General features: G+C 46.0%; 1 protein-coding gene across 1 annotated transcript; it reads left to right on the top strand.

Annotated features, from left to right (window-relative positions):
• The first annotated feature begins 10,886 nt into the window (after positions 1-10,886).
• Positions 10,887-12,812, top strand: LOC125621998 (myb/SANT-like DNA-binding domain-containing protein 7). The gene is made up of 2 exons (XM_048819507.2): positions 10,887-11,746; positions 12,333-12,812. The coding sequence occupies exons 1-2, from the start codon at positions 11,187-11,189 to the stop codon at positions 12,388-12,390; spliced, it is 618 nt and encodes a 205-aa protein (XP_048675464.1). The 5' UTR covers positions 10,887-11,186; the 3' UTR covers positions 12,391-12,812.
• Positions 12,813-25,418: the final 12,606 nt, after the last annotated feature.

Raw genomic sequence — 25,418 nt, 5'->3', positions numbered from 1 at the left:
CAACACACATTGTTTCCACCTTTCTAATGGAACCAGAGGAGATGAAAAGCCATTGTTGTTGGAAATTTGATTGGCAGCTACCAAACTACCAGTTCTCAGCTTGAGTCTTAAAAATGCCTTATGCAAATTTTTAAAAAAACAGTGAAAATAGCCAGAAGCATTTTCTAACTAGGGATGGGAAGCACCTCAGAGTTCAGCCCAGGCAGTCAGCTCAGGAGAGGGGTACCTGCTACCTCAAACTCCTTGGGAAAGGGACCTTCTATGGTTGTACCAAGCCCCAGAGTCTGTGCTCAGTCACTAATCATCATGTCTGATAGGACAGTCTTATTGGCACAGGCTTTTTTGGGAGATTTCTGATTCTTCCTGGCTTCAGTGAGCTTGGAAATTTTGTCCTTTGCTCATGATGTTTCATTGATTCTTCTGGGCTCAGGCTGATGTCCAATGGGGAGCCTGCCCTGTCAAGCTGCCCTGCAGTGGCTCAAGCGTGTCATTACCTACCTCCGGGCAGACTGTTAAGAAGCAGAGCATAATCCCCAAATGGGCTGTGAGCTCTCTACTTAGATTTCACCAACCAATTATCAAGTACAAACTCCTCAGGCCCTGTAACAGCCTAACCACGGAGTCACAAACCATCCCCTTGGGTACACTCATCTATCTTGTCACCTAGACAAGCTTGCCTTTTTGATAGATGGTCCCTTACATCAAAGATCACAGCAATATCCAGGTTACTTAGTCACAAAGGACCAGTTGCTTACCACAAGTCAATTGCCCCTTAGATCTCATACCAAAGACAACTCTGTAGCCAATCCTATCATAAACTATCTAAAACATTTATTAATAAGGAAAAGGAAATAAGACAGTTATTTACAAGGTTAAAGAGGATAAACACACAAACAAATGAGTCACAATCTTAAGTTTCTACAGGTAATAGAAACTGCTACAATAAGCAAGCTCTATATGCCCCAGAGGGCTAATCCATGGTAATCGCTGAGGATCCCTTGCTTATGCCTAGAAAACCTTGCCCTGAAGAGTCCAAGCAGCACAGAGATCCAGTTTCTTCTTGTTATGGGTTTTATCCCATTCCCATTCGCTGAGCTGTCAGTTCAGCTGATGGGAGGAATTCCTCTTCATGGGGTGGGGGGAGCAATCAACAAAGTCTTTTGTTCTCTGGTGTCGATGAGCCTTCTTTGTTGGGCAAGGTGTAACACCTCCTGTTATTAACACTTGGTAAAGCTTCTCTCCTGTCTGGTGATTTACAATTACAGAACAAACACTTAAATATTACTTTATACCATGGGATACATATTATATAAGTGAGGGTAATGCATGCAGCAATTTACAAGCATTAAAGTATAAACAGTAAGCACATTTTTATAACACTTGTATCTATTTTAATGATACTACAGCACAGGTGAGCCAGATTGGTTCCAGATATGTATTGGTCATAGGCGCTGAGTTTTTCTTTTCCCCAGGGGTGCTCCACCCCCACTCTGCCCCAAGGCCCTGCCCCCACTCCTCCCCTCCTCCCAAGGCCCTGGCCTCATTCTGCCCCTTCCCCAAGACCCCTCCCTCGCTCCGCTACCCCCAGGCCATGCCCTTGCTCTGCCTTGTCCCGCTCCACTCTGCCCCCTCCCTGAGGCCCCTGCCCACTCACTGCTCTCTGACTTCCCCCCAGCTCCTCCCCCAGCCTCCAATCAGCTGTTTGGTGGCACCCTGATCAGCTAATCGGGGGTGCTGCCAAACAGCTGATTGGGGGCGCTGCCAAACAGCTTTGGCTGGTGGGTGCTGAGTACCCACTATTTTTTTCTATTTGTGCTCCAACCCTGGAGCAACCACGGAGTCGGTGCCTATGGTATTGGTCAGTGTTCTGTTGAGACCTAGGGGCCTTGGCTTGAGCTGGCACCTGGTCTACCAGCATCACATGCCCACTATATGGAGGACTCTGCTAGCTGTGACATCTGTTTCAGACAGTGCCTGGTTACTGGTCAGTGAACACAACTACTGGTGAAGAGGAAGGGAACAGTTTCCACATGTAATTCCAAGAAAGACTGGATTTCCAGTCAAGATTAGAGAAGTTTGTCTTCAGATCTGAACTTACTCACAGAGTGAGTGGAGATGTGTTTTGGGACCGTCTAATGTTTGGTAGAATTGTCACTTAAAGATCGCAAGGTCTCAGTTTGCAGTCACATGTAGATACACTCACAGCAGATTAAGGGGTCTACTGATAAAAAGCACCTATAATTATTAATTGGTCATGGGTCCTGTGTGCTTTAATGCCTAGTCACCAGTTGGCAGAGAGAACAAGTTACACACTTCTGTCCTGCCCCTGAGCGGCTGGCTGGGGTCATTGTTATAGTAGAAACCCACCCAATTGCCCCTGTTTCCAAGAAAGATGCCCTGTAGCTGTTGGCAAACCCTGTTTTGCAGCAAGAGAACAAATAGCTGTACAGATATTGCACCGTGTGTCTGGTCAATCTTCAGTCTGAGGATCTGTGAGTGGAAACTGAATAGATAGTGTTACAAATGTGAAGACATCTTTAAAAGAAAAATATTTATTGCCACCAATTTATAACCTCCCATCACAACCTTGCTTCCTTGCAAAAAGCAGGAAGACTAGCGCTCTACAGGCTACTTGTTATGACTTACTTTCATCTTACTTTTGTGACACAGAATTGGTACACCATGTTACTGAGGCGCTTCACACTATGCTTGCTTACTTTCCCTCTGCCCCTGTTCTTTCATGTTTTGCTTTTTCTTTTAATCTAAAATAAAAACTATTCAGGCTGAAAGCAAGCAGTTGCTCTCAGTGCTTGGAAAAACATAACAGACTGCAGCTATTTTGAAATAAATGCAGGCTTGAAGCAGATGTATCATCGGGATCTGTGCTGTCGTGGGTCCCTCTTGGAAACCAAGTACATTTTGATGTCCCAGTTTGAGACTGCAATTGTGTATGCACCATTTTCAATTGTCATACTGCATGCACATATTGGAGATTGGCACTTACAAGCAGCCATTTACAGGCACATGGTGCTATAATGATGGGCACTCTAGAAACATCAGGGATAGAGAGAGCTGATCACAGACATGCACAAGTGCCAGATTTAGGAGCACATTTCAGGTGTACAGTAGCATGCACTTGGTTTTGGTTCCCCCCCCCCCCCCCCCCCCGAGTCAGGCCATTAATGCTGTGAGTGCAATGGCCAGGCCTGATACCTAGAAGTCTTGTAAAACCAGGGATCTGGTTTGCTTTGGGCTCATACAAAACTGTTACCTAGCTCCATTCAACATGAGGTTTAAACAAGCGTCCAGAGCCTGATTCTTCCTTACCTGTTACTAGCCAAAGTGCAAGGCCTCAGTGTAAATGAGAACCAGGCCCCAGAACTTTAAGCAAACCGAAGCTATGGTCCTATTTAGCAAGATTTAAGATCATACTTGGTACATTTTCTGCTTGTGTTTCACAATTATAGCTAAAACACATGAGTTTCACCTGCTTTAATATTGATTAGGAAAGTTTCACACTCTTCTCCTTCACTTAGGGAATTTCAGCGCTCTGCCTCCATGGTATATAAAACAGAGGCACATTTCCATTCTGATGTGGCAGTGTTGTCCAGCGAGGCCTATTACTGAAAATCTCCCCCCCGGGAAAGAAAGCCAATTCCTCAGACTGCTCTCATCACTGTCTGTGGAGCTTCATCAACCAAGAATCTGCTTTAGATTTGGCATACTTAAGTAAGCAGCAGAACTTGTACTTGGCAGAAAACATGATGAACCCCCATCCTGTATTGAATGCAATGCTGCAAGTCCCTGAAAAGAACTGGTCTGTAATGGGAGTGTGGGGCACACTCCATCTCTCTCTTTTTTTTTTTTTTTTTTCTGCTTGCTGGATCACTTATTAAACAATTAACATGTGATATAACAGCAGGGATTCATCGGTAACTGTTGGCAGAGCTGATGCATCCAATTCATTTCTCTACGAACAGCTCTATTTTGCTCCATCAAATCCCTAGAAATGGTCCCGACAAATGACAATCAGAGTTGGTATCCCAGATGAATTATGAATGGCTAATGAAATAATATGCAGAGGTCCAGTCAATGTCCTGTTTGTGGAACCTTGGTTAAGAGAAACTTCCAGCAACTTATGTCCAGAGTCGATGGTGCTGGGAAGGAAGAGTGTGGGGGATTGTGTTTGATCTCTTTGTAACACAGTTAAATTCTCAAAGCATTGGACAGGCTGAAGTCTAGTGGAAATGTAGCCAACTCCAGAGACCATGTATACATTCCAGAGAAGAGGCTGACGAATGGGCGATGGGCAAAGCTCAAAAGATTCATCCAGTGGCTTCTCTGAAGTGCATGCAAATTTATCCCAACCACAGTGGCCAGGGAATCAAAGTGGAATTTGTATGAGGACAGCCTCTCTTGTAACCTTTCAACGCTCCCTTGTTTTTGCCCAGGACAAGAAATACAATAGAAATCACCTTTTCCTGGTGTATTTCTGCTTCTGGTCCCAGCCAAATGGAGGAGGTACAGAGGCTTATGGTGCCTACAATACATTTTTAAATAGCTAGCCAAGCTTTTACAAACTTCAATAAAGTTTTAAGCACGTTATGTTCATGGGATTCATCTTTAGGACAATGGTTCAGGCTGGATGTATTGTATATGAAGTAGATTACCTAACCCTGCTCCTGTCCTGGAGGAGACTGCATTGGCGAAGTCAAAATATAGTGGTTTGGGGCCAGGAATAGTCAGCTCCTGAAAATAGTAACCAGCCTGAAGTAACTCAACCAGTTTGAGTTATGAGACTGGCATCCTGAAGGGATAATAGGAGGGTTAATGCAAGGATGAAATACAATATCCCCAGAGAAGAAAACCCTGGCACAATAAAAAGATTGTAATTATGGGTGATTTCAGTTCCTGTAATGTGTCAATCTTTTAACGCTATTACAACAAGCACTTAGGTACAATAATACCACACCCACAGCTGATTAATATCACAGCTGAGGAAGGTGAACTCACAGCTGCTATTTCTTTGCTCTGGCTCATATTAGAATCTAGAATTGAACACACAACTTCGGCTGTCACACACAATTCAGGCTAGAGATGGCATCCGAAGGAAAATGTCAGTATCCGTTACAAATGAGTGCTTCTGATGGATACAGAGATGATCTGTCTGGCTTTTAACTGTCCATCCACAATGCTAAATGTGCATCCTCCCTGGTAGCAGCTGAATTTATGAGGTGCTGAGCGCTTTCACCTGTCCATGTCTTCCGTGGGAGGTCAGAACACTTGGCACCTCACAAGATTAGACTCTACATGTTAGATGCTACTGACAATAAATTCCATTAGCAGAGATATGATAGAATCAAAATGCCCACTAAGAACTGCATGCCCCAGGCAAAGCCCCTCTGCACCCCCATGCCTTCCCATCCAGAAGAGACGCTCACAGGAGTGCTATTTCCAAGTGGTCTTCACCATGGTGTCATGGGCAAAAAAAAAACAACCAAATTCCTGGTCACGCAACACAAGCCACGCCCTCTCCACCCACCCCAGTGCTCCGCAGTGCCCAGCCAAACCCCTTTGCCCATCTCAAATAATTTTTAAGGGAGAAAGCTAAGAGAGTCTGAAATCTCAATAGTAAGTGCTTTAGTTTTATAAAAAATCTGTCACTAAAAATTCGTAGCTGACTTCAAGGGTACCAGTAATTCCAAGCCCTAATCCTTTGCATTTTTGCTTAAGTAAAACCCACGTATACCGCTAACTGGGTTGGAAATGAAAATGCATCCATCATATGGCGGCTGGGATGATTTAATTGGGGATTGGTCCTGCTTTGAGCAGGGGGTTGGACTAGATGACCTCCTGAGGTCCCTTCCAATCGTGATATTCTATGATATGCATTTAAAAGTTACTGAATGTCTAGACTGGGTTGACATTTCAAGGGCCTGATTTTCAGCCAGTGGCCTCACTATACACACCTACACAAATGCACACTTGCATACACGCATCCACGAGTTGCTGGGGCAAGCACTTAGGCACACATTTGAACATTTATCCAAATGGGTTTTGCAGCGGTGTGTGTGCACATATGTGTGTGTAGGCCTTTGTGCTCCCAAAGCAGGGGTACTGTAGCAGGGTGGTTACCCTGCTCAGGCCCTGAAGGGGTTAAAAGCAGCCCTGCAGCAGGGAAAGGGATTAAGAACAGCTGGGGGAAGCTGACCAGGTGTGGCTATCTTAATCAGGGCCCAGAAGAGGGCTGAGGGCCAGCAGCTGGAGGAATCCCACTCTAGCCCTGGAATGGGATGGACTAGCTGCCTGGGAACAGGGTGGCAGAGCAGGGGAAGGGCAAAGGCAAAGGCAAAGGGAGTTGGGGAACTCCAGCCTGATAAACTCCCAGGCTGCAGGCCTTGGTGAAGGCCTACAGAGGCACAGGAGCTGCAGAGGGGCAGCCTGAGGATAGGCAAAGGCAGCAGGTCCTATCCCCTTGCCGATGATGAGTGGCCAGTACACTGCAGTCTGCCCCAGTGAACGGGAGCTAGCTGTTGGCTGGCAGTAGCCACTGAAGCAAGGTAGGTCTAGAGGGTTGGGGGCTCCCTGGGAGGAGAGACCGAGAGCAGGGGTCCTGCTGGGGCAGATCCCCAGGGAAAAAGGCACCGGGGTCCCAGAGGGACAAGGGGCTAGTGGCAGCGGGACACTGGCCTGCAGAGGGCGATCCGTGGCCTGGAAGCACTAATTCCCTGGAGCAACCAGCGGGGGACGCCAGCGGTGGTGAGTCTTGCCCCCGTCACAGTACCCACACAATTTTATATGTGCACAAGTGGAGGCAAGGCAGGGGCCTGACTGAATTTTTGGCACAATGTTGAAAGATGCACTGTGAACACACCTGGGGCGCCATTCAATGTAACCTCAGAATGGGGCCTCCATTGTTTGATTATCTGGTAGGAGATGAGTTGTGATGGGTTCCCCCCCGGGGTGCCACCTGGAACTGGGGTACCACTGAGCCCCCTGACACACCAGCCTGTGTTCCCTCTCACACTGTACTGCTGTGACAATCTACAAAGCCCTCCAGCCTGCACTTTCACCTGCATTCATACAGGTAGGGACACACCCAGCTGCAGTTACGTGCCGGCTCTCTAACCACCAGCTTCCTAGCCTGGGACCCCAGAGCAATATTGTCCTGCCCTGGTCAAATCTGGCCGGTATATGGGTTTAATACCCGGTCTGCCTCTCCCTCAATGTGAAGAGAACAATGCACACTTGTGGTAACCAAGCAGAGATTTTCCCCAAGCACTCCAGTCAAAGCTCGCTGGTTTAGATTAAAACAAAAATAAATTTATTAGTTACAAAATATAGATTATAAGGGATAGTAAATAGATCAAAGCAGATTACCTAGCAAATAAACAAAAATCGCAAACGAAGCCTAATATAATACATAGATTGGATATGAATAGCAGAGTCTCACCCTAACAGATGATACAAGCAGGCTGCAGATTCTTAAGGGGCAAGCTGCACTTGCTTTACAGCTTGGAATCCCAGGTGTTTTACACAGGCTAGAAATCCCTTTAGCCTGGGTCCAGCGTAATCCCCCAGTTCAGTCTTTGTCCCTTAGGTGTTTCCAGGAGTCTTCATGTGTGGGAAGTGAAGAACCCCAGATGATGTCACCCCCTGCCTTATACACCTTTTGCATATGGCGGGAAAGCTTTGTTTCAAAGCTTGGTTCCCAGACCAGTCTGTGGAAAAATACTGACATTCCAAGATGGAGTCCAGCAGCATGTGGCCTGGTCACATGTCCTTGTGGGGTCATAGCAGCCATTACTTACAGGCTGTTTGGAGTGTTCTTAGGAAGGCTCATCAGGTGGGAGATAAGCTTTTTCTAAGGCCTATTGTTTTCCGTAATGGCTCATTGCCCTTAATAGGCCCTTCCCAACCAGCTATCTAGACTGAAAGCATCTTGCCTAGTGGGTTCAATCCTTGAGGGGGCCATTTAGGGATCTAGGGCAAAAATTGGGGATTAGTCCTGCTTTGAGCAGGGGGTCGGACTAGATGACCTCCTGAGGTCCCTTCCAACCCTGATATTCTATGATTCTATTTGAAATACAGATACATAATCAATATTTATTGTGATAGGTTGCCCCCCTTAGGATGCCACCTGATATGCTGAGATACCACTGAGCCTACCTGTTATGCCAGCCTGGGCACCCTTTTTACCTGTCTTGCTGAGCCAGGCTATTATGCCTCCTCCAGCACATACACAGGCAGGGCCACACCCAAATGCAGAACGACACAGACACTGAGATCAGTTCTGGGAAGACCCAGCTTAAGGGACTTGCCCCAGCACACAGATGTACACCTCTCTTGGAGTGCAGACCCAAAGGTATATTATGAAATCTGTGTCCTCCCACAATGTGGAGGAAGGTATGCACAGCCTCTCACCCCCTCCCCCATTATGAATTGTACAAACAGGGTTATATAAGTTTATTAACTACAAAATGTGAATTTTAAGTGAATATAAGAGATAACAGACAGAACAAAGTAGATTACTGAGAAAAATAAAACAAAATATGCAAGATAAGCTCAATATACTTAAGAAACAGGTTACAAAATGTAATTTCTTACCCTAAATGTTATTTTAGGCAGATTGCAAAGTTTCTGTAGCTTAGAGTTCCAGTTATATTTCTTTTCAGACTGGACCCCTGTCTCAGTCTGGACTCCCCCCTTGCCTTCCCTTCAGGTGTCTTTAGAAGTCTTTCTTCTTGGGCAGACTGGCCATGGAGAGGAGTCCTGTTTGCCTTCCTCCCCACCCTTAAATAATATTTACATAAGGTGGGAATCCTTTGTTTCCTAAACTTGACCCCACTTCCCTTTTAGAGGAAAGTTACAAGTCCAAGACAATGTTTAATATCAGGTGACAAGACCACCTGACCTTGTAGTGTCACAGTTATATCCCCAGATGCCTTCCAGGAGGGAGAGAGATTAGTATCTTCATGGTCTTGTTATTCCTTCCTAATGGCCCATCAAATCTGATGGCCTGTCTTCTGGTGGGTGTCTTCCCAATTCACACCCAGCTGTAATTATTACATAGTCCATGTTCCTAACTTTATATACAGAAATGATACATGAATACAAATATTGGATAATCACATTCAGTAAATCATAACCTTTCCAATGATACCTTACAAGACCCATCTTGCATAAAGTATATCTCAGTTATGTCATATCCATATCATAAGCATATTTCCATAAAGAATATGGAGTGTAACGTCACATTCATAACTTCAGATACAAAAATGATACATGCATAGGAATAGAATAATTATGTACAGCAAATCATAACTCTTCCAATGACTTATCTTGCATAAAATACATCTTAATTATGCTATAATCATATAATAATATCACTATGAAGAATATGGGGTGCAGTGTCACACAGGTTACAGTACAAGGTGCTCACAATCCCTACTCTGGATGGGATCCTGAAGCTAGGCCAAACAGCCCCAAAAGTGGGTGGTGGTGGCTGTGGAGAGAGCATAGCTGGGACACTCACAAAGTGCACTTAATGACCTCTGGGTGATAAGGCTTCCATAGACCTCCCACTGCAGGAAACAGCTTTAATTTGCAATTGAATACCTGGGGAAGGAGGGTGCTAACACTGCATGGCCTCCCCTTCAGTGAATCAAATCCTGTTGGGCAGGCCCTTGCCGGTGTGCGTAGTGTCATTTGCATGCTATGCACTAGCAGGGGTGAATCATGCCCTGGATCTTAAAAATCAATGACTTTTCACAGCTTCCAGCAAACTTGCAGATTTATCACCAGCAGATGGGGCTAATTCTGCTCGGTTCACTTTCCAGTCCACACCTGCTGTACTACAGTGCTTGTTGAAATCTATCTACCCTACTGACTGAGGGAGCAACCCTGCTGCTTTCTTTAACTTTAAGCCCACTTGAACCCAAATGTGATGGATTCACATGCCACTTAGAAGAGACTGAAAATAGGCAGAGAGAGCAAGAATATTTCCAGCACCGTGAACAAAAGAGCTGTGGGAAGGAGAGAAAAGAACCTCTAAATGGGGTAAAAAAAAAAATGCAGAGGGTCTGGTTCCCCTATTGCCGTGCACTCATGTGTCGTCATTTACACTGTGTAGAAGGGGTGTAAAATATGACCAGATCAGATGGTAACATTCTGCACTCACCTTGCAGAGGGGCAGGGGAGAGCTGGCCCCAGACTACAGACCATTTATAAGGCTTGCAATTGTGCTAGCCAAATGTCTGGGAGGATCATTTGTCTGTAATACACAGCACAGACTGCCCTTTTTCTAGCCCAATGTGAATGGAATCACATGGATTTAAAGTACAGGAGAAAAGGGGGCGGGAAGGTTCATAAACGTAAACCCATATTGGGAAGGTCACCGAACCCCAGACTAATTAATTCTCACCAATCCTGAATCTTGGTCACCTCTCTTCCCCCTGCTCCCACTCTGTCTCTTTTGACATATGTGACATATGACAAGTGACATATCACTTCACTGATGAAGTGAGCTGTAGCTCACGAAAGCTCATGCTCAAATAAATTGGTTAGTCTCTAAGGTGCTACAAGTACTCCTTTTCTTTTGACATAGTTACTGCTGCTCACTGAGGACAAGTAGAGGATGGAAGAACAGTGGTGTGACTGTTTGGATCACAGAAACTCCCTGGGGAACTGCCACCTGATGTGCTGGGACTACCTTTGAGCTGGTTTTCCCTGGCAGCTTGGGACTTCAGTGCCCTGCCTGGTTGTGTCAGCCTGCAACAAACACAGACGCAGGTCTGAACCACATCCCCCAAAAGCTGCAGGCTTAACTAAGCCCTGGTCTACACTAGGACTTTAGGTCGAATTTAGCAGCATTAAATCGATGTAAACCTGCACCGGTCCACACAATGAAGCCCTTTATTTCGACTTAAAGGGCTCTTAAAATCGATTTCCTTACTCCACCCCTGACAAGTGGATTAGCGCTTAAATCGACGTTGCCGGCTCGAATTTGGGGTACTGTGGACACAATTCGATGGTATTGGCCTCCGGGAGCTATCCCAGAGTGCTCCATTATGACCGCTCTGGACAGCACTCTCAACTCAGATGCACTGGCCAGGTAGACAGGAAAAGAACTGCGAACTTTTGAATCTCATTTCCTGTTTGGCCAGCGTGGCAAGCTGCAGGTGACCATGCAGAGCTCATCAGCACAGGTGACCATGATGGAGTCCCAGAATCGCAAAAGAGCTCCAGCATGGACCGAACGGGAGGTACGGGATCTGATCGCTGTTTGGGGAGAGGAATCCGTGCTATCAGAACTCCGTTCCAGTTTTCGAAATGCCAAAACCTTTGTGAAAATCTCCCAGGGCATGAAGGACAGAGGCCATAACAGGGACCCGAAGCAGTGCCGCGTGAAACTGAAGGAGCTGAGGCAAGCCTACCAGAAAACCAGAGAGGCAAACAGGCGCTCTGGGTCAGAGCCCCAAACATGCCGCTTCTATGATGAGCTGCATGCCATTTTAGGGGGTTCAGCCACCACTACCCCAGCCGTGTTGTTTGACTCCTTCAATGGAGATGGAGGCAATACGGAAGCAGGTTTTGGGGACGAAGAAGATAGCTCACAGCAAGCAAGCGGAGAAACCGGTTTTCCCGACAGCCAGGAACTGTTTCTCACCCTAGACCTGAAGCCAGTACCCCCCCGAACCCACCCAAGGCTGCCTCCTGGACCCAGCAGGCGGAGAAGGGACCTCTGGTGAGTGTACCTTTTAAAATACTATACATGGTTTAAAAGCAAGCATGTGAAAGGATTACTTTGCCCTGGCATTTGCGGTTCTCCTAGATGTAGTCCTAAAGCCTTTGCAAAAGGTTTCTGGGGAGGGCAGCCTTATTGCGTCCTTCATGGTAGGACACTTTACCACTCCAGGCCAGTAACACATACTCGGGAATCATTGTAGAACAAAGCATTGCAGTGTATGTTTGCTGGCATTCAAACAACATCCGTTCTTTATCTCTCTGTGTCATCCTCAGGAGAGTGAGATCTAATTCATGGTCACCTGGTTGAAATAGAGTGTTTTTCTTCAGGGGACACTCCGAGGAGCCCATTCCTGCTGGGCTGTTTGCCTGTGGCTAAACAGAAATGTTCCCCGCTGTTAGCCACAGGGAGGGGGGAAGGTTGAGGGGGTAGTCACGCGGTGGGAGGAGGCAAAATGTGACCTTGTAACGAAAGCACGTGCTATGTATGTAATGTTAACAGCAAGGTTTACCCTGAAAGAGTGTAGCCACTGTTTTATAAAATGTGTCTTTTTAAATACCGCTGTCCCTTTTTTTTTCTCCACCAGCTGCATGTGTTTCAATGATCACAGGATCTTCTCCTTCCCAGAGGCTAGTGAAGCTTAGAAAGAAAAAAAACGCACTCGCGATGAAATGTTCTCCGAGCTCATGCTGTCCTCCCACACTGACAGAGCACAGACGAATGCGTGGAGGCAAATAATGTCAGAGTGCAGGAAAGCACAAAATGACCGGGAGGAGAGGTGGCGGGCTGAAGAGAGTAAGTGGCGGGCTGAAGACAGGGCTGAAGCTCAAATGTGGCGGCAGCGTGATGAGAGGAGGCAGGATTCAATGCTGAGGCTGCTGCAGGACCAAACCAGTATGCTCCAGTGTATGGTTGAGCTGCAGCAAAGGCAGCTGGAGCACAGACTGCCACTGCAGCCCCTCTGTAACCAACCGCCCTCCTCCCCAAGTTCCATAGCCTCCACCACCCAGACGCCCAAGAACGCGGTGGGGGGGCCTCTGGCCAACCAGCCACTCCACCACAGAGGATTGCCCCAAAAAAAGAAGGCTGTCATTCAATAAATTTTAAAGTTGTAAACTTTTAAAGTGCTGTGCTTAAAGTGCTGTGTGGCATTTTCCTTCCCTCCTCCACCACCCCTCCTGGGCTACCTTGGTAGTCATCCCCCTATTTGTGTGATGAATGAATAAAGAATGCATGAATGTGAAGCAACAATGACTTTATTGCCTCTGCAAGCGGTGATTGAAGGGAGGAGGGGCGGGTGGTTAGCTTACAGGGAAGTAGAGTGAACCAAGGGGCGGGGGGTTTCATCAAGGAGAAACAAACAGAACTTTCACACCGTAGCCTGGCCAGTCATGAAACTGGTTTTCAAAGCTTCTCTGATGCGTACCATGCCCTCCTGTGCTCTTCTAACCGCCCTGGTGTCTGGCTGCGCGTAACCAGCAGCCAGGCGATTTGCCTCAACCTCCCGCCCCGCCATAAACGTCTCCCCCTTACTCTCACAGATATTGTGGAGCACACAGCAAGCAGTAATAACAGTGGGAATATTGGTTTCACTGAGGTCTAAGCGAGTCAGTAAACTGCGCCAGCGCGCCTTTAAACGTCCAAATGCACATTCTACCACCATTCTGCACTTGCTCAGCCTGTAGTTGAACAGCTCCTGACTACTGTCCAGGCTGCCTGTGTACGGCTTCATGAGCCATGGCATTAAGGGGTAGGCTGGGTCCCCAAGGATACATATAGGCATTTCAACATCCCCAACAGTTATTTTCTGGTCTGGGAATAAAGTCCCTTCCTGCAGCTTTTGAAACAGACCAGAGTTCCTGAAGATGCGAGCATCATGCACCTTTCTCGGCCATCCCACGTTGATGTTGGTGAAACGTCCCTTGTGATCCACCAGAGCTTGCAGCACTATCAAAAAGTACCCCTTGCGGTTTATGTACTCGGCGGCTTGGTGCTCCGGTGCTGAGATAGGGATATGGGTTCCGTCTATAGCCCCACCACAGTTAGGGAATCCCATTGCAGCAAAGCCATCCACTATGACCTGCACATTTCCCAGGGTCACTATCCTTGATATCAGCAGATCTTTGATTGCGTGGGCTACTTGCATCACAGCAGCCCCCACAGTAGATTTGCCCACTCCAAATTGATTCTCAACTGACCGGTAGCTGTCTGGCGTTGCAAGCTTCCACAGGGCTATTGCCACTCGCTTCTCAACTGTGAGGGCTGCTCTCATCTTGGTATTCATGCGCCTCAGGGCATGGGAAAGCAAGTCACAAAGTTCCATGAAAGTGCCCTTACGCATGCGAAAGTTTCGCAGCCACTGGGAATCGTCCCAGACCCGCAACACTATGCGGTCCCACCAGTCTGTGCTTGTTTCCCGAGCCCAGAATCGGCGTTCCACAGCATGAACCTGCCCCATTAGCACCATGATGCATGCATTGGCAGGGCCCATGCTTTCAGAGAAATCTGTGTCCATGTCCTGATCACTCACGTGACCGTGCTGACGTCGCCTCCTCGCCCGGTATCGCTTTGCCAGGTTCTGGTGCTGCATATACTGCTGGATAATGCGTGTGGTGTTTAATGTGCTCCTAATTGCCAAAGTGAGCTGAGCGGCCTCCATGCTTGCCTTGGTATGGCGTCCGCAGAGAAAAAAGGCGTGGAACGATTGTCTGCCATTGCTCTGACGGAGGGAGGGGCGACTGACGACACGGTTTACAGGGTTGGCTTCAGGGAGCTAAAATCAACAAAGGGGGTGCCTGTACATCAAGGACTATTTCAGGCAGGACTTCACGGAGGGTTCCAATAAGAAATGGTGCACCTAAGTTATCGTTCTTATTGGAACAAGGAGGTTAGCCTGGCCTCTGACTGATACATGCCTAGATTTACCTCGCTGCACCTTCTCTGTGAGTGACTGCAGTGTGACCTAGAGGAATGAGTCCCCTAGACAGGGGAGGAGGCAAATGAGTACAAAACAAATCTGGTCTATTTCTTGTTTTGACCCACTCCATCTATCTTTTACATCTTTGGCTGGCAGCAGACGGTGCAGAAGGACTGCATGCCATCCACATCTCATGGCTGCTCGGCAGAAGATGGTACTGTACGACTGCTAGCCATCCTCATCTCTTGCCTGCCTGGCAGAAGATGGTACAATACGACTACTAGCAATCCTCATCTCTTGCCTGCCTGGCAGAAGATGGTACAGTACGACTGCTAGCAGTCCGTATCGCCTGCCCGCTCACCATAAGACGGTTCAATAGGACTGACTGCAGGACTAAAGAGAATGACCTGGTCAAGTCACTCCAAATTTAGTCCCTGCGCCCATGTCTGCCCAGGCACTCCCAGCCGACGTGGCCAGGAGCACCTCGGACACGACGAGGACGACTACCAGTCGTATTGCACCGTCTGCTGCCAGAAGGCAATGGGTTGCTGCTACTGTTTAGCAATGCCGTACCGCGTCTGCCAGCACCCAGGAGACATAGGGTGACGGTTACCTGAGCGGGCTCCATGCTTGCCGTGGTATGGCGTCTGCACAGGTAACTCAGGAAAAAAGGCACGAAATGATTGTCTGCCCTTGCTTTCACGGAGGGAGGGAGGGAACGGGGGCCTGACGATACGTACCCAGAACCACCCGCGACAATGTTTTAGCCCCATCAGAGTGCTCCATTGTGACTGCTCTGGACAGCACTCTCAGATGTCCGATTGTTTGCCGTTGCTCTGACGCCGGGAGGGGCGACTGAGGACACGGCTTACAGGGTTGGCTTCAGGGAGCTAAAATCAACAAAGGGGGTGTCTTTACATCAAGGAGTATTTCAGGCAGGACTTCACAGAGGGTTCCAATAAGAAATGGTGCACCTAAGTTATCGTTCTTATTGGAACAAGAAGGTTAGCCTGGCCTCTGATTGATACATGGCTAGATTTTCCTCGCTGCACCGTCTCTGTGAGTGACTGCAGTGTGACCTAGAGGAATGAGTCCCCTAGACAGGGGAGGGGGGGAAGCAAATGAGTACAAAACAAATCTGGTCTATTTCTTGTTTTGACCCACTCCATCTATCTTTTACATCTTTGGCTGGCAGCAGACGGTGCAGAAGGACTGCATGCCATCCACATCTCATGGCTGCTCGGCAGAAGATGGTGCAATAGGACTGCTAGCAGTCCGTATCGCCTGCCCGCTCACCATAAGACGGTTCAATAGGACTGACTGCAGGACTAAAGAGAATGACCTGGTCAAGTCACTCCAAATTTAGTCCCTGCGCCCATGTCTGCCCAGGCGCTCCTGATCGACCTCACAGAGGCGACCAGGAGCACCTCGGACATGACGATGACGGCTACCAGTCGTACTGTACCGTCTGCTACCACAAGGCAAGGGGTTGCTGCTACTGTGTAGCAATGCCGTACCGCGTCTGCCAGCACCCAGGAGACATAGGGTGACGGTTACCTGAGCGGGCTCCATGCTTGCCGTGGTATGGCGTCTGCACAGGTAACTCAGGAAAAAAGGCGTGAAACGATTGTCTGCCCTTGCTTTCACAGAGGGAGGGAGGGAACGGGGGCCTGACGATATGTACCCAGAACCACCCGCGACAATGTTTTAGCCCCATCAGGCATTGGGATCTCAACCCAGAATTCCAATGGGCAGCGGAGACTGCGGGAACTGTGGGATAGCTACCCACAGTGCAACGCTCCGGAAGTCGACTCTAGCCTCGGTACTGTGGAAGCGCTCCGCCGAGTTAATGCACTTAGAGCATTTTCTGTGGGGACACACACACTCGAATATAGAAAACCGAGTTCTAAAAAAACGACTTCTATAAATTCGACCTTATTCCGTAGTGTAGACATACCCTGAGAGCTTAAGAAGTGCTCCTGTCTCCAGCACTCAGATACCCAACTCCCAATGGGGTCCAAACCCCAAATAAATCCGTTTTACCCTGTATAAAGCTTATACAGGATAAACTCATAAATTGTTTGTCCTCTATAACACTGATAGAGAGAGATGCACAACTATTCCCCCCCCCCCCCAGGTATTAATACATACTCTGGGTTAATTAATAAGTAAAAAGTGATTTTATTAAATACAAAAAGTAGGGTTTAAGTGGTTCCAAGTAATAACAGACAGAACAAAGTGAATTACCAAGCAAAATAAAATAAAACACGCAAGTCTAAGCCTAATAGAGTAAGAAAACTGAATACAGATAAAATCTCACCCTCAGAGATGTTTCAATAAGCTTCTATCACAGACTGGACGCCTTCCTAGTCTGGGCACAATTCTTTCCCCTGGTACAGCCCTTGTTCCAGCTCAGGTGGTAGCTAGAGGATTTCTCATGACTGCAGCCCCCTTTGTTCTATATATACCTTTTGCACAAGGCGGGAATCCTTTGTCTCTCTCTGGGTTCCCACCCCTCCTTCTAAATGGAAAAGCACCAAGTTAAAGATGGATTCCAGTTCAGCTGACGTGATCACATGTTACTGTAAGATTTCATTACCCACTTTATACATTATATTCACACTCATTAGCATATTTTCATAAAATCATATAGAGTGCAATGCCACAAGTGGATGTAAAGAAACAGTCCTTTCAATTAGGGATGTTCAAAGGAGTTAAACTAAAATAGAATCCACCATGGAGCCTTCACCTCAAACTTTTTAGAGATTTTGAAAAAGTTTTGACTCACTCTTGGGTTTGGTTATTTTTTATTTTCATGGTGGGCTCTGCCCTTCCAGAATCCAGCCAGGATCAGGACTTGGAAATGCAGCAATACCTTAGGCAAAAGGGTCTTCCTATGGTATTTTTTCTCCATCCAGAAGTAGAAAGTACCAAGAATCTTACAAGAGAGGCTGTTCTTACAGTGGTTACAGAACTAGCTTAGGACTGAGAAGGCCTGGATTCAAGTGCCTGCTCCACCACAGACTTCCTGTCTGAGCATGAGTCAGTGACCTTCCCCCTCTGTGCCTCAGTTCCCATCTGTGAAATGGGACCAATAGTACTTCCTTACCTCGGGGATGCTGTGAGGATAAATATATTAATTGTTAGCTGCTCAGACACTATGACAATGGGGACCATTAGTTTCTTAGACAGATGCTAAACTTTCAAACCTTGGTTGCTCTTCTGAGCTCCTTAGGGTCACCCGCAGTAGACCATACTGAATGCATGCAATAGCATTTAACAAACATGAGGACTATGGGTTCTGATAGGCATGAGAGCCACACTTTCCCCCTTTGCCACCAGGGCAGCTGGGTACTCCACATTCTGACACGACGCTGGGTGAGGTCCATAGGACAAATCCCTCACCCCAATTTGTGCTTTGCGCTCTTTCTGCGCTAATGTTCCAAAGCACTGTTGCTACCTCTGAACCCTGCCCAGTAGACTCCTTCAAGATTTGTTCTTTAGAGCATGGGCATTTCGGGCTACAACTCCTGCCTGCTCACCTACTCATCCTACAGCTACACAGTCTGCAGTGCTGAATATACTATGTGTACAATGGGTCAAGCAAGGAGACGCTTCCCTATTAAAGGAAAACCACAAATGAACCCCTCATTTGCCATGCTTTCTTCAGTCCTCAAGCTGCTGTGCCATGACAAAGGATTTGGTCCTTACTGCAATTTGCCATGTCCCTGGTTTATTGAATTAATAGCTGCAATGTATTTTAAGCTAATGCAAGAGAAACTTTCAGCTTTTGAACTTGGTCATTTCAGTTTCTGGATCACTTCAAAGGATAAACTGACATTATAGATGCTGATCATCTTCCAGTTAAATATAACCTTTCATCGGGCCATATTATTGTGGCTAAGACGTGACTGGAACACAAGTGAAGGGAACTGGGTGATGGTGGATATTCTCCTCCAGTACCTTGGTTTTCAATTCTCCTCTAGAATTTACCTGCATTTCCCCGACTCCCTTGTGGGAAGTTTAGTTGTGTTTTCAAGTGTAATTTTCCCTTGAATTTGAATTAAATTATCTTTTCAGAATCTCTGTGGGAAAACAAATCTACAGAGCTGCTTTCTATCTTCCCTGAGAAATTGTTCTCCCTTGAGTGATAAGGCATATTCTGCCTGTGATTTATGTGTAAAATGAGGCGTTAATACCAAAGGTTTAGACTGTAACAGCATATGAATAAGTGTGGGGGGGGGCATTATATATTTGCATGTATATTTTCTCTTCAGTTCAGGACCAATGAAGAGAACAACCTTGATCTTACTCCAATCTGTTTAGTCTCTCTCTCTCTCTCTGCAAATAAGATTGACTGCTTTTTTGCTGTGCTGCAAAGCAATGTCTAATTGACTCAGTTCAATCAAGATTTCATTAATCGTTCATAATTCATCAAAGGGTCTTGTAAAATAGCCCATGGCCACACTGCACAGTAGTTTATAATCTCAGATCAGCAGATTTTAGGTCCCTGGTGTACTCTGGTGCTGTGACAGCTGATCAGGGCCACGATTTTAAAAACTGGGTGCCTAGGGTTAGACTCCTCAATCCTTATCTAGGCACCTAGAGAGTGGCCTGATTTTCAAAAAGTCTCAGCACAAAGACCTCCTACTCTAGTCAATGGGAGCTGCTGAGTGCTAAGCTTTTGACAATTAAGCTACTTATTTAGGCACCTAAATATGTGATTAGCATCTAACTTTAACCTCCTTTTTTTGAAAAAACTGACCAGGTTCACTACCAAAAATTGTGTCATGACCTGTGTGTTATTATTTATCTTCTTCTCATTGACTCAGAAGGTCAAAAGGATATACACATTATGCATCGCCACCGGCCAGAGCCCAGACCTAGCTTTCAGTTACACAACACTCAAACATCAAAGTTCAAATAGAAATCTTAGTTCAAAAGAACTGCAGTGACAGGGACTGTTCTGTTCGTGAAATGCAAATTGATCCTATTCTCAGTGCAGCTGCCTGAGCACTCAATCTGACATTAAAACTTTTCCCCATTGGAAATAGTTAGAAGATCAGTCTTTAAAAAAAAAGTGTCCAGAATAAGACTCTTAAAGCTACCCATAATGCTGCCAACTCTCACAATGGTAACATGAATCTCATGATATTTAGTGTTTTTCTTAAAGCCCCAGCTGCTGGAATGATGTGCATCCGATGAAGTGAGCTGTAGCTCACGAAAGCTTTTGCTCAAATAAATTGGTTACTCTCTAAGGTGCCACAAGTACTCCTTTTCTTTGTGCTTATATGAACATCTCAGCTTTCATTGACAAAAAAAAAAAAAAAAAAAAAACATTTCTAGTCCCCGTGGCTGGGGAGAGAAGTCTGAAAATGTGAACCATAACGGATCAAAAACCAGAAGGTAACTAGGAATCCAAAATGATTTTTTTTTTAAGTCTCCTGATCTTTTTAAGCCAATCTCATGATTTTGGGAGGGGGAGAGGGGAGCTTGACTTTGAATTTTTCAGGTTAGCAACACTGCACATGTTTGCAGTTAAAGAGCAATGAAAAGCCAAACAAGCTCACAGATGTTTGAGTACCTTTTCAGGACTGGGAGGACACTCACTATTTCTTTATCCAATAAGAGCTGTCCCTGTAGAGCACGTAGAATCACGGAGAGCTTTGTTCCATATTCAGTGACATTTTAAAATGTATTCCCATCAGCCACACTTCGGTCCCCTTTGTGTTCCCTTTCCATGTCATGTGGTCAGTTTCAATGAACACAAGTTCATGGAAAGCAAATGGCAAAGTTATATCTGCCCTTCTGGTAGAGGTCATGTGTTCCCTGGTGGCCTGGTTAAATCCACGGCAGCTGCTGGAAGATCAAGTAGCAGGAGTGGCCAAGATAGCTTTTGTCCATCTACATCTAGCCAGAAGCATGTGACTGTTCCTCAGGGATGCGAGGACATTGCCAGCAATCCAAGATTTGTCACTGCTAGCTTTGACAAGTGCGGTGCAGTTGACATGGGACTAGAGTTTGAATGCACTTGGAAGCTGAAGCCAGTGCAAAATGCAATAGCCCACTTGTTAAAGTGGGGTATTCTGTTGTGAGTGTGTTGCATCAATGCTCTGTGATTTCCCCTGGCTGTCGGCTGGTTTCTGGGTAAAGTCTCAAGTGTGTTGGCTTTGACTCTGGTATCTCCCTACCTGAGATGTGCCTCTCTCCCTGTCTCATCCAGCCACAGTTACAATCTGCAGAGATGATGAAGCTGGCACAACCATGGTCTAAGAGACAGTAGGATGTTCTCTATAGACATCCCCTTCACCACCACCACCAGGTCTGGAATTAAGGATCCCCACCACCTTGGTCTGAAGTAGCTTGAATCTGTTCCCCTTTGTAGCTAGCGTGCTGTGAAGCCTCTCTGTTTTTATGAGCATTTGGGGGAGTGCAGTGGATTTGGTCTCTCTTCGGAGGATTATGCTGGTTTAAAGGGGCAAGGTTTTGCTGCTGGATTTGTAGATACTCTTGATTGCACTCTTAACCCAGAACCATGGAGAGGCGCCTTTCCAATCATATTGTATAGATCAGTATTAGTTCAATTAAGAAGGAGTCTGTAATTGGAAAAGTATAACACCCAGTGACCTAGCAGATCTGTATCAGCACTGATTTCACTCAGTCTGTTTAGGCCTCATTTCTCCAAGGAACTGAGACAGACAGATATTATACCTGACTCAGCAGACTTGTGCTATTCACTGTGAATCAGGAATAATCTCACAAACTAATGCCATCACCTTCAGCCCCCAACTAAAACCCCTCCAACGCATTATTAAGGATCTACAACCTATCCTAAAGGATGACCCAACACTCTCACAAGTCTTGGGAGACAGGCCAGTCCTTGCCTACAGACAGCCCCGCAACCTGAAGCAAATACTCACCAACAACCACATACCACACAACAGAACCACTAACCCAGGAACTTATCCTTGCAACAAAGCCCGTTGCCAATTGTGCCCACATATCTATTCAGGGGACACCATCACAGGGCCTAATAACATCAGCCACACTATCAGAGGCTCGTTCACCTGCACATCCACCAATGTGATATATGCCATCATGTGCCAGCAATGCCCCTCTGCCATGTACATTGGTCAAACTGGACAGTCTCTACGTAAAAGAATAAATGGACACAAATCAGATGTCAAGAATTATAACATTCATAAACCAGTCGGAGAACACTTCAATCTCTCTGGTCACGCAATCACAGACATGAAGGTCGCTATCTTAAAACAAAAAAACTTCAAATCCAGACTCCAGCGAGAAACTGCTGAATTGGAATTCATTTGCAAATTGGATACTATTAATTTAGGCTTAAATAGAGACTGGGAGTGGCTAAGTCATTATGCAAGGTAGCCTGTTTCTTCTTGTTTTTTCCTACCCCCCCCCCCCAGATGTTCTGGTTTAACTTGGATTTAAACTTGGAGAGTGGTCAGTTTAGATGAGCTATTACCAGCAGGAGAGTGAGTTTGTGTGTGTATGGGGGTGGGGGGGATGTGAGAAAACCTTGATCTATGCAGGAAATAGCCCGACTTGATTATGCAAAGAGTTGTCACTTTGGATGGGCTAGCACCAGCAGGAGAGTGAATTTGTGTGGGGGGTGGAGGGTGAGAAAACCTGGATTTGTGCTGGAAATGGCCCACCTGTTGATCACTTTAGATAAGCTATTACCAGCAGGACAGTGGGGTGGGAGGAGGTATTGTTTCATATTCTCTGTGTGTATATAAAGTCTGCTGCAGTTTCCACGGTAAACATCTGATGAAGTGAGCTGTAGCTCACGAAAGCTCATGCTCAAATAAATTGGTTAGTCTCTAAGGTGCCACAAGTACTCCTTTCCTTTTGCGAATACAGACTAACACGGCTGTTCCTCTGAAACTAATGACAAGAATTGTCATACCCAACTGCTTTGCTGCTGGGCTGCAGCAGATTCACCCAGCCTTAAACTGGTCTTGCTATCTCAGCATGTGTTCTGAGCTCAGATGCTGCTCTTCTTGTCTTTAAGAGCTGGGCCTTCAGCTTTGTGCCTGACACACCACCCTAGGGATGCTGTTAGAAGAGTATAATGTGCTGGGCTATTGCTCCTGTCAGGAGATCCAGTGCAGCCTTAGCACACATTACCAAGTCTCTTTCAGTCTAAAACTTACCTGTTTATAGAACCTCATTCTCATAATCTGCCAATGGGTAGACCTTAATTTTCCATTAGAGCAGAACTCATGAAGGGCTGAAGGGCATCAAAGGACAGTACAGTGTTGACACCTGTTCTGTGTTATTGTCTCAAGTCCGCAGTTTCTTTAATGACCTTCTCTGGAGGTTTTGACACCTTAGCCCTGAACTGTTGAAACATCTTCAAAGTGCATCTTTGGTTTTCAGCTCTTAGATCAGTCCTGTAGAAAAGCTAATCAGCAGCAAAGGGTTTCAGAGAGCAGAGTGGTGAAGCGGACACCAGGCTAGGAGTCAGAAGACCTGTGTTCTAGTCCTAGCTTTGCTACTGACCTGCTGTGAGACTTTGGGCCAGTCACTTTCCCTCTTTGTGTGTCTGTTTCAGCTCCTACCCTTTGTCTGTCTTGTCTTATCTTTTCAGAGAAAAGGCTGTTTCTCAGTATAGTACTGAGCCTCTAGATGCTACCATAATGCACATAATAAACAGTCTTTAGGTTGAAGCTTTAACTGAAACAGAGCTGATAAAATATTACAATTTGTTGCCTGTCTATACAGAGCACTTTGCAATGCGGCCCCAATCTTTGATTGCACTTCCTTGGTGCTGTTTTAGTATAGCTAATGGTAATAACAATTCTCTTTTTAGGCCATCTTATTGCTTCAGTGGAGATCTTCGTATATTTATAGACGTTACGGATCGGATATACAATTATTTTATATCTAACCAATCCTGCTACTCACTGTAGTGTATTTTTTATGATGGTTTTGGTTTAGTTTTAGTTCTGTCTATTGGTTTTCATCCAGTAGAATTATGTTAATGAACAATTTAGGTGTAAGTAAAAGCAGGTTCTTGCTGAGTGGTCTGGCCCTAGTGAGTTTCTTCTCGTGGTAAGTGTCCGTGGGCTCCTCAGGTGACAGAGAGAGAGAGACATTTTTCACAAGTATTTTCCACTTTCCTCTTTTAATTAAGGTTATCCACTAAAATGGGATTGGCAGCAATTTGGGCACTTTTGGCTAGGGCATAAACCTTGCTCTAGATGCAGCAGCAAAAGGAAGGCTGCCAGCTACATGGTCTGTCAGAATCTCAGACTCACGTGAATCTGGAAAATCTGCAGCAAATTAATCAAATCCCCACTCCAGCTGCCAGGAAATTCCAGCAGCTCCCAGACTTCACAGGCATCAGGCTTTGGCAATGCTCCATGACTTCACTATCTTGGCTTGTTCATTTAAAGGAATGATAGTGCTGACTGAAAACCTAGAAGATCAGTGTTATCTATTACTGGAATTCAGACAGCATGGCAGTTGTAATGCAAATATTACCTATGGATGCCCCACTCCTGCCCTGGAAGGATGATCTCTGGTGATAAAGGAGAGAAGTAAATCTTGCATTCTCCTAAGAATGGCTACACTGATATACGTGTTGTGATTGGTGGGGAGGGAGTGTGTGACATAGAGAACTGTCTACTTGGAACTGGACTGAGACCCATCAACTCATTACACATAAGTCACCGAAACAGCCTGTAGATAGAAAGTCTCATTCTCAGTGACATTATTTTCCCTCTTCAGTGTTGATGACATGACATCAACCAATTAATTCAGTTTTCAAAAGCCAGGAGAGTGGAAGAATGAAGATCTGTGAGTGTAGAAGTTAACTGTTCTCTTATCTTCAGTGATATAATTATCTCCATTTAGCTTCCCTCACCATATCAGTGAGCTCCTTCCTCCTCCTGGCATGTAGCTCTGTCTATGGTCTCCCAGGTAAATCCCATCAACAAAGCACATAGCTTATTAATAACTCAGCTGTCATCTGTACAAAAAGGTGCTGGCCACATTAATTCTTTACAGTCAGAAGGCAGGTTTCTGAAGACAGACTTCTCTAGAAGAAGTATTTTAGCAGCAGAGCCCATTACACATGAATGGGAATAGAGGAGGTCTTGGAAAAAATGTGCAAAATGCTATTAAATATTGAGATGTATTTTTAAAATAATGTACGATGCCAATCATTTTTTTTTTTACAGTACGTATAACTTAGATGGTATGAAAAGCCCCCCCAAAAGTGTTCTGGATTTAAAATTGCTAGTGACTCTATTTCCTGGGAAAATATTAAAATGAGTTTTCTCTGGTAGATTGAGGATTAGGGCTGTCAATTACACCTTGCCTAAGAGGCTCTGTTTGTGTACAAATTTGCATCTCAGTACATCAGGGTCCTTCATTACCGTGCAACAGCTTTCTATAGCAGGAGAATACTGTACCAACAGTGGCAATTTTATACCCATTTCCACTCTCTTTGCACAGGCATGAGGTGCAAGCACAGAAGAATCAGCTCTAGAGTCTTCAGGGCCAATGCTCAAATGTGTGAGAGCTCCATCCTGTGAAATGGGGGTCATCAGGGAGCTCGTTGTGGTTCCCTGATCCTGCACTACCTCCTGCCCTGCTGAAAGCTAGTGCTGAAAGGAAAGTCTGATGTACACCAATGGAGCATCAGGCGTAGCACAACACATATCCACCCCCTCGCTGCCTTACTCTGCCCCTGCAAAGCAATGTCCTGACAGGTCCCTT

Source organism: Caretta caretta, chromosome 13 (genome assembly GCF_965140235.1).
Source record: "Caretta caretta isolate rCarCar2 chromosome 13, rCarCar1.hap1, whole genome shotgun sequence".
Lineage (NCBI taxonomy): Eukaryota > Metazoa > Chordata > Testudines > Cheloniidae > Caretta > Caretta caretta.
Note: the sequence above shows the minus strand (reverse complement) of the source record. Positions and strands in the feature narration are given on the sequence as shown.